The sequence below is a fragment of the Podarcis raffonei genome, chromosome 5 (assembly GCF_027172205.1).
Source record: "Podarcis raffonei isolate rPodRaf1 chromosome 5, rPodRaf1.pri, whole genome shotgun sequence".
Classification (NCBI taxonomy): domain Eukaryota; kingdom Metazoa; phylum Chordata; class Lepidosauria; order Squamata; family Lacertidae; genus Podarcis; species Podarcis raffonei.
Genome location: NC_070606.1, coordinates 59,822,866 through 59,840,503, shown reverse-complemented (window position 1 = coordinate 59,840,503; position 17,638 = coordinate 59,822,866). Strand labels below are relative to the sequence as shown.

Sequence of the window (17,638 nt, the reverse complement as noted above, 5' to 3'; positions counted from 1 at the left end):
TTTTGAGGAGTGATGATCAAACTAATGCTCTCTCTGACCTGTCAGTCTTAGGCCTTGATTATCACTGGGAAACCAGCTTAGTGCGGCAGAGGTGTCCACTGGGAAAGCTGACCAGGGTTACATAATAATGCTGGATGCTATGAAGAGAGGACTTGGCAAATTCAGGATTTTGTTCTGATCTCTGGTGTCAGTTACCATTTTGGCCACCCGCAAATGGTCACACACATTCAAATCCAGGTGTCGCTTTTTCAGGTTGTTAGTCCCATCAAGAGTGTTGGATATGTCATACCTATCCTCCTACTTCTTCCATTATATCTCTTATCTCATAACTCTTCCTTTGAAGGTAACGCTGCGTCGGCAAGTGGTGCAGCTAGGTAATTTCAGACCTTTTGGACTTAATGGCCTTTCTGAAGTATGTGTGAGTTGTGTGTGTGGTTTAGATAGTTGTGTGTATACCTCAGTTGAAGTACACAATTAACATGCCTCTTTTCATCCCAAGTGCCACCAGTGCCTTACAACTGCTATGATGTTGAAGCAAGAGAGAGAGAACTTTGCTAATCCAGATACTAAAAAGAAATAAAAAAGAGCATGCAGAGTTTTGCTTTTTGAAAACTTGAGCACTTAAATCATAGCACCATCATAACTTTAGGAATAGTGTTGCCCTGATGCAGAATACATTTGCTTGGGAATAAGCACTGTTTTGTTGTAGAAAGGATAATGTATTTTAAAAGCAACAAATGTCATTATTTATTTAAAATCTTTACATGCTCTTTTTAATTTGAAACCACAAGATGGTGTACATTTTTTAAAAAATACATGAAAAATACCGGTACATTACAATATAAGATAAAGCAGCAGCTGATAGGCCAGGGCAGACATAACTTAAAAAAATAAAACCAACATATATAAATAGCCAGCAAAGGCCTGAGAAAATTAGTTTTTAGTAAATGCCAAGACAACATTAGTGTTGGTGCTTGCATTAGTTCAGAGGGCAATCTTTCTCTGACCTTTGCTCAGGGGAAAAGATTAGATGTGCATATTTATCCTACTGAAAAACACCCTAACCACTTGCACACTGTAAGCATTAAATGTCCTGGAAATGTACTGTAATTGTTCATTCTTTAGCACTGGAGATGGGACTTCTTTATGAAGGTGGCAATGATAACCAGCAAAGACAGCAGACTTCTGAAAGATAAATAGGTGGAGCGGGATGCTGAGATCTATCCATTCCACCACTAACACCAAACCACAATGATCCCTATCACTGCATTCCTCCTCCTCCTCCAAGTGCATTGCAGTTCGCGGGTAGGTGGGCGGATACATGTGAGAATAATTTATACTTGGAGCGTGGATCGCTAAAACGATTTCCTCACAGAAACCAGAGGTCTGAGTGTTTCCTTCCTTGGATGCACGTGTTTTGCCCGCTTGCCTGGTATTTTTAGGCCTCCTAAAGCAAATGGAAAACAATTCTGCATCTTGGCACAAAGGCGCCGTTTCTAATAACAAAATCATAAAAGTGCGTGTGGCATTCTTTGTATATCCAGGGATGGCATTCCGAGAATGAAGAGCCTCTACGTCTCCAGCAGACGCAACGCAGCGCTTTCCTCCCCCTCCTTCGAGCGCGTGGAAGCCTGTTCGCATCGGAGGGATGGTTGTGTGAAGCCGCATCGAGCTTCACTTCTGCGCTTCCCGCGTGTTGCGCGCCCTCTTAACGCAAAGCTAAACCCACCCCTTCTGTGACCCAGCCTAAGGGGCCCGCCCTGACCTTTGACGGGCCTGCCCGCCGCCTCCCTTCGGGCTGCGCCCCTGCCTTTCCACGGCCCTCCCCGCGAACTGCGCCCGTTGCTGGAGTGGCCTCTTGTCACGTGATGCCCACTTTGCCCCTGTCGTTTTCACACGTGACAGGGGACGCGCACGCGCGTTGTGCGCTTCTCGCCTGCCTTGCTATTCTCCGCTTTATCATGGCGGCCGGAGGGGCTGAGGTGGACGTGGGGGCGGACGCGTCCCTGTTGCCCGGCTGGGAGCGGGAAGGCGCGGCCAGAGAGGCGGCGGAAGGTGCGTGTGGGGATGGGGCGGGGGGCAGAGGCCAGGGCCGGGGAGCAGGCGGCGGGCTCCGGCAGTGCCGCGGGCGGGACGAGAGGGGAACCGAAACGGCGGTTCGAGGGGTTGTCTGGGGGAACGGAGGAGGAGGAGAGCTTAGGTGTCAGGGAGGAAGATCGCCCAGTTGGATCTGTTCTCAGGATCGGAATTCACTGTCGGAATTCATTCGGGGGAGTGTGTAAAGGAATGCAAACGAGATTCTCTGGGCGTGTGCAGAGTGCCTCTGGCTAACTTCATTCCATCCACCCACATCGGGATCAGGCGTACTGGCATTAATTAGGGCTAGTCGGGCATGCGGTAACGGTGGGCGCATGCAGGGTGTTGATCGGGCGAGGCAGTGTGACGCACGGCATTAATTAGGGGCAAAGTAACGAGCTGTTTCGCCTCCTGAAGATTATTTCAGAGACGATAATAAGCTGGACGCGTGTGTTGAGGTTGGGTATGAGGAGGCTGCTGTGGGCAAGGCTGACTAGAGATAAAACCATATGTGTGTTTGCAGGAATGTACTTTTCCAGGGGATCAGATCAACAGAGAGCCCGACCTGGGCATAGGCAATATAATTTCCTGTTTCTTAGACCTGTTCTTTTCTACCATTCATTAATCTATTTCCTTTGCCTGTACTGTAAAACTATGAAAAGATAGGGAAACCTAACCCTTAATCACCCAAGCTACCTTAAAAATACAAGAGAAGAACGAATCATTTAAAGACTGCTAAAGGATTTTGAAGTGTTCTTGAGTTTCCATCATCATGAAGAGGCATACTTTTCTTCCTGGAAACACTGGCTTGTTTACTTAACGTTTTATAAGAAAATATAGGTGGTTTATCATAATTCAGATGACTATTTGTGGTGTAATAGCCACTTAGGAATTCATCATGATGTAGCTGCAGCTGTATGAAGAGCTGCTTTAAACATGTTTCCACATGAAGGCAAGTTAACCCATATAACTCTCTGAGTTTTGGAACTCAGGACTCCTAGATTTCTGAGGGGTGAGTGGTACTTGTAAGGCTGTTTGTAGCACAGATACAGCTTTTGCCAATGCTGCAAACTTTAGTAGCATTGGTGAGGTTCATAATAGGTATTGCAAGTGTAGACCTGCAACAAAATTTGATAATTTATGGTAAGGCATGTAATATAAATAGACCAAAAAACAAACTAAACACATTGTTTTCATTTAAATACTCACTGTTGCCTTCTGAAAAACATTCATGGAAATGGAAAAAGATGGAAGGACAAAGAGTGAAGTTTTAACCTTTTCTCTTGTCAATCAACCATGCTTCCTCATCCTGACCTATCTAAGGAGATCTGTGTATGGAAACAATGATCCACATGGATATCTCTAACTCTCACTGGATCAGGGACTGTGAATGAGATGACATCACATGTAGATGTCATCTGCATTTAGATGTTTGTACTATTTATTCCAACTTCATGAACCAGGAAATTATGCTTGCACAGGTAGTTCTTCAGTTAACTCCCAACTCCAGAGACTGAGGGCATTGTGTTTCGGTGTGCTGCTTTCTCTTACCAGTGTTGCAGAGCAGCATGAGGGCAGTGTGCATGTGCAGCCCTTGAACCCTGCTTGTGTTTTGGAAGAGCTGAGGATCTCTAAAGGCAAACCCAATATTGTCTTGCATATTTCAGGGTCCCCCAATACGTAAGAACCTGTCACTGCCTTCTCTTTGGGATCATTTTGGCATCCAGTGTGTATGCATACGGGACACCAACTTTACTAATGGGAATAATGATATACTGAACATAGTTAACACATCTGAACTTGCCCCAGATACAGCTGAGAAGAGGACAGGAGTGCAGTAACTTTTAAACAACCTTCCTTTTAAGCAACACAGGCTCTCCAAATTAGATTCTGGACCAGCCTTCAAGTATAGAGGTGTTCTTGGAAATATGGTTCTCCTGGCTTTCAGAACGGCTTCCTAAGAAAATAAATCTTGCACCTCTTTAATTAGTACGCCTTGTACTTTTGAGAGTGAGATGCTGATAAAAAGAATAGAATGCAGGATTTATAATTGGTTCATTCACGCTGCTCTTTCAGCACTCTTATCAGCTGTTTTAACAAATTGTGCCAAACTTGATTGAAGATATTCTGTACTCCCATGCTGTCTCCTCCCACCACCCCATTCTAATTGTAAGAGAGATAGTATTTTCAAGCGACAGGTTGTTTTATGCCTTTATCAAGGGAAAAATGAAGGAGGCTGCTGGACAGCTCTCCCCACTGCTAATGAGGTAATTTGAGAACTGCTCAGCAGGGATGGGATGGTTGCCACTGGCTTCTTGATTTGCAGTTTCTGAACTTGAACTTTGGAATAACTTAAAATAAGTTTTAAAAATTCAATTTATGTGAAATGTGGGTGGCAGTTTAAATTTCAGTGGTAGAACTTCTTTTTGTTTTGTTTTTTATAATATTTTTTATTACGTTTCTTTCCAAATTTTATACATTACAAACAAATAAGGAGTTTACAAGAAACCATTTTTTTTTTTTTTTAACAAAAATCCCAACTTGGACTTCCCCACCCCTTCCGATTCTGCGTTCTTTATATTAACAATGTCAGCAATTTGTTACCTTATGTCATACCTTATTGTAACTTTTACATGTTATGTATCTATATTCAATGTATTATGTCACAATTTTTATACCTTTAAAATAAACGTAACATGTTCAATTTCATATTATCTCCTTTTCTCTTTTATCACTTAGTTTACTATTTACTTAATCATAATTGCTAAAGCGTATCATTTCCAAATCATGCACCGTCTTAAGATTCATACAGTTTGTAATACTTTTGCAAGTAGTCTTTAAACTTTTTCCAGTCCACCTCAATTGTTTCTACATCCAAATCTCGGATTCTGCCGGTCAGTTCAGCTATCTCCATGTAGTCCATCAACTGCATCTGCCATTCCTCCAGCGTGGGTAAATCTTGTGTCTTCCAGTTCTTTGCGATGAGTATTCTTGCTGCTGTACTAGCATACATAAACAAAGTTCTGTCCTTCTTTAACACTTTCTGGTCTACCATGCCCAACAGGAAGGCCTCTGGTTTCTTGGGAAAGGTATACCTAAATACCTTTTTCAACTCATTGTAAATCATTTCCCAGAAAGCCTTAACCTTTGGGCATGTCCACCAGAGGTGAAAGAAAGTCCCCTCTGCTTCCTTACACTTCCAACATTTATTGTCAGACAGGTGATGTATCTTAGCTAACTTGACTGGGGTCATGTACCACCGGTATATCATTTTCATAATGTTTTCCTTCAAGGCCGTACTGGCCGTGAATTTCATTCCGGTGTTCCATAACCTTTCCCAGTCTTCAAACATAATGTTGTGTCCAACATCCTGTGCCCATTTAATCATAGCAGATTTAACTGTCTCATCCTGTAAATTCCACATAAGCAGCAAGTTATACATTCTAGATAACAGTTTTGTCTTTGGTTCTAACAGTTCTGTCTCTAGTTTCGACTTTTCCACCTGGAAACCAACTTTTTTGTCCATTTTGAAAACCTCTTGAATTTGAGCATAATGTAGCCAATCTCGCACCTTATTTTTTAGTTTGTCCTGGCTCTGCAACTTCCAATTGTCTCCAATTTTTTCAGTCAATTCCCAATATTTCGGCCAATAGGCCTCCATATTGGGTCTTTTTCGGGCCTTGGCCTCCACTGGTGATAGCCACCTCGGAGTTTTACTCTCTAGTAAGTCTTTATATTTCATCCAGACTGCAAAAATTGCTTTTCTGACAATGTGGCTTTTAAACAATTTATGTGCTTTAACCTTGTCGTACCATAGGTATGCGTGCCATCCAAAAGCATTATTAAAACCTTCCAGATCTAGGACATCGGTGTTTTCCAACAAAAACCAATCTTTCAGCCAGCAGAAGGCTGCAGCTTCATAATACAACCTCAAGTCCGGCAGGGCAAACCCCCCTCTTTCTTTCGAATCTGTTAATATTTTAAACTTTATTCGGGGCTTTTTGCCCTGCCAGATAAATCTAGATATATCCTTCTGCCATTTTCCAAAGCAATCCACTCTGTCCACGATCTGTAAGGTTTGAAACAAAAATAACATTTTCGGCAACACATTCATTTTTATAGCTGCAATTCTTCCCAACAAGGAAAGTTTCAATCTTGACCAAATTTCTAAATCCTTTTTAACTTCCAACCAACATTTCTCATAATTATCCTTAAATAAATTCAAATTCTTGGAGGACAAATAGATCCCAAGGTATTTCACTTTTTTAACCACATTCAGTTCTGTTTCTCTCTGAAACCCCTCTGTTTCTGTAATTGTTAAATTTTTGGTCAGAACCTTAGTTTTTTGTTTATTCAACCTAAATCCCGCCACCCGACCAAATTCAGATATAAGTTCGAGAACTCTTTTTGTACTGGATTCTGGCTCCTGCAGTGTCAAAACTAGGTCATCTGCAAAAGCTTTCAGTTTATATTGTTTCACTCCGACCTCTATCCCTTGTACCAACCGGTCCTCTCTGATCATATTCAATAGCACCTCCAGGACTGAAATAAATAACAGAGGGGATAGAGGGCACCCTTGTCGTGTCCCTTTTTCAATTTTAAATTCCTCCGTCACCACATTGTTCACTATTAATTTAGCTTTTTGTTCTGAATAGATTGCATGTAATCCATTCTCAAACCCCCGTCCCACTCCCATCCCTTCCAAGTTCTTCTTCATAAACATCCAAGATATGTTGTCAAATGCTTTCTCCGCATCAATAAAGATTAACACCGCCCTTGTGTTCCTGTTAGTCTGCAAAAGTTCTAAAATGTCAATGATGTTTCTAGTGTTCTCATATAAATGTCTACCAGGGAGAAAGCCAGCTTGGTCTTTATGAATTACTTCATTTAAGACTTTTTTAAGTCTATTTGCCAAAATGTCTGCAAATATTTTGTAATCCACATTTAGGAGTGAGATGGGACGGTAGTTTTTAAGCTGAGTCTTTTCAGATTCTGACTTAGGTATCAATGTGATGAAGGTTTCTTTCCACGTTTCTGGTGCCCTCTTCCCATCCATAATCTGGTTACATACCTCCAACAAAGGTTGTATCAAATAGTCCTTCAGAACCTTGTAATATTTGGAGGTAAGTCCATCCGGGCCTGGAGATTTGCCTAGTTGCATATTCTGAATGGCACCTTCAATTTCCTGTGAGGTTATTGTAGAGTTCAAGATTGATCTTTTGTCTTGAGTTATTTTTGATAGTCCATTTATCTTTAAAAATTGATCTATCTCTGATTCTTTCTGGGGCCCCTGTGCATACAGTTCTTTGAAGTATCTGTGGAAGCACCTCCTAATTTCTTCTGGTTTCTGTACGATCCTTCCATCAATCTCTAGATTTGTTATCGTGTTTAGCTTTTGTCTTTTTTTCAGCTGCCAAGCTAGCAGCTTTCCACATTTATTTGCTGATTCAAAAGATCTTTGCTTCATCTGTTTTATTTTCCATTCAATCTCCTGATTAATCAATTTTGAGTATTCTGCTTGGTGGAATTTAATTTCTCTCAGCACCTCCTTGGACTTTGGTTTGGTTCTCAGTTTTTTTTCTCCTTGGTGTATTTTCTCCAATATTTTGTCCTTCTTTCCGTTCCAGAGTTTTTTCTTGATTGAATTCTGTTGTATCAGAAACCCTCTCATAAGAGCTTTGCTTGCGTCCCAGATCGTTCTTTTTTCAACTGTAGTATTCAGATTTATCTCAAAATAGTCCTTTAATGTTTTTTGGGCCTTTTTCACAATCTCTTGATCTCTTAGTAGTGTGTCATTCATTCTCCATCTGAAGGAACCGGGTTGAGTTAATCTAAGTTCTATTTTCAAGGCGTTGTGGTCGGAGCATGTTTTTGGGCAGATTTCCACCTTTTTAGTCTTGGGTGCCAGCCCCCTGGAGGTCCAGATTTGGTCGATCCTTGACCAAGACAGGTGGGCCTCAGAGAAAAAAGTTCCTTCTTTACCTAGGGGGTTCTTTGTCCTCCATATGTCGATCAAATCCAGATTGTCAGTCAGTTCGAAAAAAGTTTTGGGCAGTCTGCCGTCTGATGTTAAGTTTTGGTTGTAAGACTTATCCATATGTGTAGACACCACTCCATTCATATCTCCCATCATTATGATGTTAGCATAATCCAGATAGTCCAGCAACGTCTCATGCAGCTTCTTGAAAAATTCTGATTTCCCGTCATTTGGGGCATAAATTCCTAATATCAATATTTTTTCTCCTTGGGTTTAAATTTCAATTGCCAAAATTCTTCCTTGTTCATCCTTAAATAGAAATTTGGGTATCAGGCTCTCCTTAGCGTAGATCACCACTCCTCTTTTCTTTACTTTGTCAGACGAAATAAATTCTTGGCCTAATCTTTTATTTACCAAAACCTTCCTGTGGAGCCTGGTCACATGGGTTTCTTGTAGGCAAATAATGTCCAATTGTTCTTTCTTCAATATGTGAAATAACCTCCTTCTTTTCTCCGGGGAATTTCCGCCATTTATATTCCAACTGAGTAGCCGCAGAGACATCCTGAACTATTCTGCTACACCTAGAGCGGTGTATCTTCTTTCTCCTCTGGTTCCGAAGGTGCAGGTATTGCTCCACCTGGGTTGGGTATAGGCCAATTAGCTGCTGCTTCTTTTTGGAGGTCTTCTCCGTGATCGTGCTGGAACTTTTGTAAGTCCTCTGGTGATCTTATTTTAACCTTCTTCTGTTTGTAAGTGAATGATAGCCCTTGTGGGAACTCCCACCTGTAAGGAATTGTGTTGAGTCTCAGCAACTTAGCCAAATCTGAGTAGGTGGCTCTCAAGTCCAATAACTGTTTAGGAATATCTCGGTAAATTTCCACCCTTTTCTCTTGTATCACAATTGAGTTTTTGAAGTGTAGGCCTAGTATTTTGTCTCTCTCCTCCCTTGATCTCAAAGCTATTAAGCAGTCTCTGGATCTATCTTTTCTTACTAATCTTCCCAACCGAAAAGCCGATACAATTTTGAAATCAATTTCTTCTTTTAAGTCCCAGAACTTTGTAAACTCTGTTGTCAAAAGTCCTTTCAAATCTTCTTGTTCAATTTCTGGGACTGCCCTTAGTCTGAGGTTGGTCTCGCGATTTTTCAATTCCACCAACGAGAGATAGGTTTGTTGGTCCCCTATCTGTTTATGAAGAGGCTTGACTTCCGCTTTAACTTCCTCGACTTCTTTTTTAGCTGATGTTGCAATTTGAACGGCTTCCCCTGCCAGTTTACGATTCTCTTCTGTTGCTCCTTGCAATTTTTCAATTGCTTGGGTATGTTGGGAAACCTGATCTGTCAATTTCTGGATCGAGGATGTTGCTTGGTCAATTTTTGTTGATTGGTTATCAATTTTTTGATTTATTGCTGACAATTGTTCCAAAACTTGTTTCAGTACTGCCTCAGCTCCTCCTGCTGCCATATCTTCCTCTTCAGATTTTTCAGGCTTTTCGGTTTCTACTTTTTGTGTCGCAAGCACAGCTGGAACTGATAATCTACGTCCCTGAGTTAAAGTTGTTTGCAAAAGCTGTGCTTGCTTTTTTGCTTTCTCTTTCTCCTTAGCTTCCTTAGCTTTGGCTGCTCTTGTCTTTCCTGTGCCACTCATCAGTCAACGTTCAAGGTCAAGTGTTGTAATCCCATGGGAAAGGCAAGTCCAGAATTAAAAACAGTCTATTGAGAGAAGGTAAACAGAGAAACTTTCCCAGGCCTCTATATTCCCAATGTCCTCTAGGGGGAGTGCCACCAAAGTTTTAGTAAGAAGAAGGTAACTTTCCACAATTAAGGTCTCTTTGTTCCAACTTTAAAAACAATTTTAAAAGCAAATTAGTTCCAGCACGCTAAAAGAAAGGTCCTGCAGAGCCCTTTTAAACATATAACAAAGTTCCAGCAAGGTGCCTGCAATTGTATCCACTTCAGCTAGGTGAGCTCAAAATTACACTATCCAGTTACAAAAGTATCTGGAAGCTTGCAACAGTTCCGCAGTTTAAACAACTTTACCCGGCCACCCGGGAATTTGGGGTTAGAGTCTTCCCTTGCCCTTGGGGTGTCCGCTCCAGGTCAATTTTATGCTGTATTTATTCTTTAAAAGTAAAATTCAAATGTGCACGAAAGTCCCGATTTAAAGCTTCAAAGCTTCCCTGTTCACAGCGCTTTCCGCTCTTTAGACCGTCTGCTTTGATCTTGAAAGCAGTGTCGGAAGACGGACTTCCTCTTTCTCGTCTCCCGTTTTTAGCCAAATTTTCCGATTTGATTTGTAGAATCTTAGGTCCTTACTCACGGGTTTGATGTTTCAGCCCGATGTTTCTTGGAAGAAAGGTCAGCGCTCATCCGTGACAGCCGCGCGGCTTCGCCTCCGCAGAAAGAGCGATGAACCCACAGCACCGCTCCCCCTCCTTCACTCCGGAGCCCCTTACGGGGTTCCTTTTGTGATTTCGGGGTCGCTCCAGGTGCCCGCCGGGTCCCACGGCCACGGACTCACTCTGCCCGTGGTTTATCTTGATGGGTTGCCGCTGCGCCGTCGCGAGCAACCCTTTTCTGCGGTGCCCCTCTTCAGAGCTCGAAGAGGTCCGCCATCACGGTTTTGCGCCGCCTCCGGAAGTCCATGGTAGAACTTCTTTTTGTAAACCACTTTGAGATTTTTCGGCCATCAAGTGGTATATAAATGTTATGAAATAAATAAATCTTCTGCATCTGGATGAAATTTTGCATCATTTAAAATGTATTGTGCAACATAGGCAAATGGTCCAGAGATACATACATACATAATGTCACTAGGGGAGCAGATGACTAAAGTCATTTGAAATTTTGGGAATCTTTAGATATAAAATGTATTGGCTATATAGTGTAATTTTAAGCAAACTTACTCAGAAATGAGTCTCATTGGACTCTTTGGGGTTTACTTCCTAATAAGTGTGTTTATCATCACAGCCATAATCTGAGGTCAAGCAGCTGTTGTCCTTAAGTGTGCACTCAAGTGGCAAAGACATACAGCTCCACAGACCCAAGCAGCCACTGCCTTTTCAGGCTCATTACAGCCCTTTGCGATAAGGGCTCTCCCGATGCAGCCAGCTCACTGCTCCTGGACTCCTGCAGGGATGCAAAGTCCTCATGTTTGGAGTTGCCAGCAGGGATGCAGCAACACAGTGCAGTATAATGACAGGTGTCCTTTCCTCTTTGTCACTGGGAATGCAGGTAAGTGCTCAAGTGAATTGAGCAAAGGAGGGCAGCTACCCATGAACTGCTAATCACAAGGTTGATTAGGACAGAAGCTGACCGGGGCTTTTTCCTCTTGTGTAAAAAGAAAGTGTATTATGCCACTGTTTAGGGTTGAGGACAGGGTTAAGCAATGTTTGCCTTGAGTCACCTGTGTATCCCAATCTTTCAAACAGGTGTATACAAACACATGCATTTTTGCTTGTGTAAGAGGTGGTTTGAATAGTGATCTGGCAGGCTACTTTCCCTGGAGAATGCACCATCCCCAGATGAAAAGCTAACTAAGTCAACTGTGCCTTGCTCACTGCCAGCAGTTGTTGCTCTGCTTCTGTATGCTGTCTTTGTGACTTCTGTAGCACTCAATAAGCTTTTAAGTAGCTGTATGAGCACCTGCTTAATTAAGTCTTACTTGGTCCAAGGCATATTAATTAAATGAACTGCACAGTATCTCAGAGATGTGTCAGTACTAGCTTGAGAACTGATGTTCCTTTGCCATTCACTTTTGCAATTAGACCTCTTTACAAATAGTTGGGAAAGGTTGCCTGTCTCACTAAGGGCCTAGAGCAGGGGTAGGCACCCTGACACTTCCTAAAATTTCTGGATTCCATCTGTCCCATCCAGCATGCCTAATGGTTAGGGGTGATGGGAATTTTAGTCTAGAACATTTGGAGACCACATGGTTATCTACCACTAGCCTAGAGAGCCAGTATGCTTCTTGGCTATCATTTTCCTGGCTGGAAGAAGCACTGCAAGGAATCTTAGCTAACCCTTCCATTTTCAGAAGACTAGGACAGACAGACTAGCACGGTGTTGCTTGCGCGTGGTGGGGGAAGAGCACAGTAGTGGGGAAGCAGAGATGTGGAGGGCAAATGCATCTTCCCACTCCTTTTCCTGTAGATTAAATGCTTTTCAATTTGTGATAAGAAGTATAAGAAACTGCCTTATACCATTTGAGCCATTGCTCCATACAAGCAAAAGGTCCATTTAACTGGATATGCCTGGAAGGAAATTTGGGACCTTCTATATGCAGATCATGTGCTCTGCCTCTGAGATGTGCAAACAAGAAAGGCAAGTTGCACTGTAACTGAAACATGGATTCCCATGTCTAAATTTGTTTTAAGAAGTGCTGCTTAGTTTGGTGTAACAATCTACCTATTGTGATTTAACCTTTTGATACTTCCTTTTTCTTAGGAGTAAAAGCTGGGACCTGCACCATCTTAGATGTTGTTGAAAACTTGGGGTAAGTATGAAAGAAAGAAAGAAAGAGCTCACTGCTCTGGGATGTATGTATGCCGGTGTCCAGGATGACTCTTTGCACTACTGCAACAACATTAGAATCTTGTTGTTCAGTGCTTAATGCCTGCCTGATGGATGCCCTTTGTCCATGCTGGGCAAAATTCCATTCAGATAAAATGACTTACATGATTAGGGTATCCTGAAACTTTGGAATAGCATTATGGGTTTGGTGGTGATAATGTGTAGCATTTTGCTACCCTGACATTGGGATGGATTTCAGCTGCATTGCGTAACTCAAGGTTTTGGACTACATTCTTTCAGGTCTTCCCAGTATTTCCCTTGCAATCTGGGAGGAGAGTGCCTCCATAGCAGTTAGGTGTACATATTGTTGGCAGAGCAGTTGCTAGTGCCTCCATTTAGCCAACCAGATAAACTGCAGGGCACTCTTATGGGTAGATGTTTGGCCTAGGCTGGTGGCTGCGTTAAATGGTGGTGATGAGCCCTCCTCTCAGTGTAGCATAGAAGTTAAATTTGGATTGCAAGCCAGGAAATCATTGGTTAAATTTTACCTTGACCACAAATTTACTAGACAAGTAGTTATTCTCTCAAATGCTCTCCCTCCACACTCCCTTCACATTCCTAATATGAGTATATTGCTCTGGTGGGAATCCGCCTGAAAGGGAAAAATGAAAACTCCCTTTCTTATCCTGATGGTCAGACTGCCAGATGTAGTCATTGCTCATTGCAAGGAAGCAGTCTGTCGAGTGAAGAGCACCTCTGTGGTGGACCAGAACAGAGCAAAGAAGAATATATTGACATATCAGTGTTCTTTAAACAACTGCAAACATTGTTTTTTGTGTATATATCTCAGATAGTGCAGAAGCATTTTAACCATTAATCTAATTTGTGCTTTGGGTTCATTATTGTGGTTCCCACCAACCTTGAATTCCTTGGAATTTAAACCAGGCATAGGGAGCCTTTGGCTCTCCAGTGTTGTTGGACCACAGCAGCCTTCATCATCCCTGACCATGGCCCATCCTGGCTGAGGCTGGTAGGCGCTGAGGTCTTAGAACAACTAGAAGGCCTCAGGTTCCTGATCCCTACTTTAAACTGTATAGCAGTCTTCCATCGGCAGTAATGTACCAGTAGCTGATGCTGAGCATATTGTGGCAGGGTTAGCTATCAGCACAGGCTATCATGACAAAGTGGTTGGCTACAGAATCCAAGTCATAGGTTGCATTCAGATATTCCTTTAATTGAGATACTTTTGGGGCCATTCGGTGAAGAGTGGGCTATAAGTACAAATTAAAAATGAATAAGCAAATCAATTTAGATTGAGCCTAGCCTCCCCACAGACTTCACACTACCTGCCCCCCATGCCTCATTCAGCACAGTCATCACTTGATTGAAAACTTTCACTTCAGTTTTAGATTAATCATGGTTTAGTATGTCATGTGAACCCAAAACTGTAGTTAATCTTAATAGTTAGTGAAAACAAGCCAACTTCATTAACTGTGATTTGAAGCTGGCTTGTTTCCACTTCTCACAGTGAAGATTAACCACAGTTTGTCAAGGTTTAAGTGATGCAGCGAGCTTGTAGTTAATCAAGAAGAGAAGCCAAAGCTTCTGAACTCCTGTTGCCCAGACGATGGTCAGATGATGGAGCATGTGAGCCTGGTGGGGCCTAGGCTCCATTTCCCTAAAGCTAAACTAGCCCAAACCAGCCAATAAATCATGATGTCCTGGACAAAAGGGAGGAAGCCAAACATATAATGTAGGGACATAGGAATCTACCTTGGGCAGAGTCAGATCATTGGTCCATCTAGCCCAGTATTGTTGACAGTGACTTGCATTGGCTTTCTGGGGTTTCAGGCAGGGAGTTTTTCCCAGCCTTACCTGGAGAAGCCGGGCAGGGATTGAACCTAGGACCTTCTGCTTTGACAGCAAGTGCTCTTCCACTGAGCTACAGCCTTTCTCCTAATCACTTTTATGTTGGCCCATAATTTATGAAGCCCTGAGCAAAAGGAAGGGAAACTGATCACTTAACTGAATCGTCAAATTAAATCAGAATATTTTCTCTCTTTGCCTCCCCCTAAACACACTCGCTAAAACAACATATTTCACTGTCTTCTCTTCCTTCTATGGCCTGTAAAATCTTCATTTTGTGTCTATAAATACAGGTCTCCTCTTAAGAATGCAGATCCTCGAATGCGTGCACAGGGCATCCAAACGCTTTCTGAAGTCCTCCTGCAGTGCTACTCCCTCCTTCAAGAGCGGGAAGGTAGGACATATGGGCTCAGTCCTCACTCTTTTGCAACCATGGAGAGTGCTGCTTCAGGAGCTGGCCTCAGCATTCAAGGGATCATGCCCGAGGTAGTGATTAGCAGCAGGAGGTTAGGCAGGCAGGATTCAATGACTCAGTGGTTTTTGACATGCCATATGCTTCTTTGCTGAGTAACGGGTGAACTCAGGTTTATTGAAAGCTCTAACTTTCTGTTAGAAAGCAGTTAAATGTTTGGAAGAGAGTGAAGATGGAAGGCAATGCCTTACCGAAGCAGTAAGGAGTAATGTAATTTGTACTTTCAAGAGGATTATGGATTTTAGGGTGACACATAGAGGGAGGGTTTGACTTAATGGTATGACTCTCCTGGAATACTGAGACACATTTTCCCAAATGTGTACAGTATAAGCTAGTTTCAGAGCCTTAGCAGTGCCCATCCCTGAGTGGCTTGACAGGAACCTCCTTACCATGCTGTGGTTCAGAGCTATGTGGGTAGCATATTCATTGCTAACTTTCATAATCATAATCATAATAATATCTGCAATCCCAAGAACACATGATTAGTGGCAGTCTGATCTATGGTTCTGCACCACAGAATGTCCTATGAGATGGGAGATCTTAAGTGTTCAGTAACCTTGCAGTTTCCCTTTCAGAATGTCCTCTTGCTGTTTCTTTGGTCATAGTGTTAGGTATTTTATGCTTGTGTGCAACCACTTATCGGTCATCAGATGAATTTTTTAAAATAGGTTTGAGGAGCCAAGAGTAGGGGGAGAATGCCTGTATTGCCAAGTGGCCGCTAATGATTCTGCATTTCCCTTCATCCTTTCAAATCTGCTGAGGCTGATGTGGATGCCAATTTGCCCCATGGATATCTCTATTTGTGGTAGCTAAGCCCAACTACCACCATAGCCCTAGTTTCTGATAATGCTTTTCTGTTCCAGTGTCCCACCTGGTCTTGTTCTATGAGAACCGGCTGAAAGATCATCACCTGGTCATTTCGTCTGTGCTGCAGGGACTCAAAGCTCTGGTGAGAATTGTTTTCATGGTAGTCATTCTCGTTTATTCATTTCTGTGTTGTATTAAAAAAACAGAAATACAGAATGGATCACCTGATAAGATTATTACAAAAAAGCAAATAATTTTCATAAGAAGCCTTGCAGAAATAATCAAGTGGTAGCAATCTGTGACAAAATTGGGGACACACTCTATTCATCTGCTCAGTGGTAGAAAATTGGGGTGTCCCAAGGATAGCAGATTGACAGCTCTGGCTCATTTAACTGAGACCAGTGAAAGCTGCTACAAGACAGGCTGATTAAGGTAGTAGGTGCTGGTGTAGAAAGAATCTTTTCTGAATCTACTTGGGATTTATAGGGATTAGTTAACAGTGAATTTCCCCCCTTTCTCTCTTAATGATTGGGTCACTGTCACACTGATTAAATGATGGGCTCCTTTTGTTTGTTTCCATTGCACTGACTGATAATATGCCATACAGGGCAGTCTGAGGCCTTAAGCATGCTAACCGGTAGCCATCGTTACATGTAGATGGGTACTGAGTTGTTACCATTACTTTCCTTGTCTCTAGAGTATGTGTGTGGCGTTGGCTCCAGGTCTGGCAGTGTCTGTTCTCAAAGCCATTTTCCAGGAGGTTCATGTCCAGGTAAGTCAGAGAAGCCCTGATAGACTCTCTAATTTTGCCTTTGTGTTCCACATCCATGCTTCAGTCTTTCTGTTCTCATTATTAAACTAGTTCCTGAAGTATCCTGTACCTCCTGTGGTCCCTCTTGGTGGACAATAGACAGTAGTTCTCTTGGCTAAGACCTGCTCATCGATATTTTCTTGCTGTCAACAGAATTGAAGCACTGGGTCATGGCAGAAGTTCTGAGAATCATATCCCCTGCTCTTTGACACTGTCTAAACGATATTAGAAAATCTGAGACTTGGTGGTTTTATGGCTGTATTACTGATATTTTGCAATGGGCCATTGTTGTAAGTCATCTTGGATGGCCATTGACCAGAAAGGCAGGCTAGAAATAGTTCTTTAATAAATAAATAAATAAAACACTCAAACACGGCCTGGGGGAATAGTGCACCGGAGTTGAATATAGGTTCAAATTTATCATGACTTGTTAAGTTGCCTTTGGCAAGTAACTACCGTATTTTTCGCTCTATAAGATGCACCAGACCACAAGACGCACCTAGTTTTTGGAGGAGGAAAACAAGAAAAAAAATATAATGGATCTCAGAAGCCAGAACAGCAAGAGGGATCGCTGCGCAGTGAAAGCAGCAATCCCTCTTGCTGTTCTGGCTTCTGGTATAGCTGCGCAGCCTGCATTCGCTCCATAAGACGCACACACATTTCCCCATACTTTTTAGGAGGGAAAAAGTGAGTCTTATAGAGCAAAAAATACGGTATATTAGCTGCCATTCTTTACCAACTCCCCACAGCCTTTATTAATAACCTTATTTGAAAGAGTAGTTGGGTGGGTGAACAAGATGAGATCGTGGCAACTTCTCTGAGCCTTGAGTAATTAAATATAAAAGGAGTGGACACATGTATCCTTTGTGTGTGGTAATGTATGCAAATTCTGCTGTGAAATGCCTCTAGTTCCAATGTGAATGTGTATATCTTGATTTTCACATGGGACATTAAGGTAATTGGAGCTACTCTCAGCAAGACTCAATAAAGGTAGAGAGGATGTTATGGAAGGTCCTGGCCTTCAGCTGAGTGTGTGTAAATTTCTGACTTGCCTGCAGTATCTTAATTGTCTTTCTGGCAAATTAGGCACCCAGATCTATGGACCAGAGTATGATAGCA

General features: G+C 42.3%; 1 protein-coding gene across 2 annotated transcripts in view; it reads left to right on the top strand.

The window, feature by feature from the left end:
- The first annotated feature begins 1,894 nt into the window (after nt 1–1,894).
- The window catches only part of MMS19 (MMS19 homolog, cytosolic iron-sulfur assembly component), a 28,741-nt gene continuing 12,997 nt past the window's right edge, over nt 1,895–17,638 (top strand). Inside the window, exons 1-5 of one of the 2 annotated variants that reach the window (XM_053389479.1) lie at nt 1,895–2,055; nt 12,498–12,546; nt 14,723–14,823; nt 15,765–15,850; nt 16,406–16,480. In XM_053389479.1, coding sequence (XP_053245454.1) covers nt 1,962–2,055; nt 12,498–12,546; nt 14,723–14,823; nt 15,765–15,850; nt 16,406–16,480 — 405 coding nt within the window. In that variant the 5' untranslated portion in view covers nt 1,895–1,961. The remainder of the gene's footprint in view (nt 2,056–12,497; nt 12,547–14,722; nt 14,824–15,764; nt 15,851–16,405; nt 16,481–17,638) is intronic. The other variant, XM_053389478.1, reaches the window with a different exon arrangement.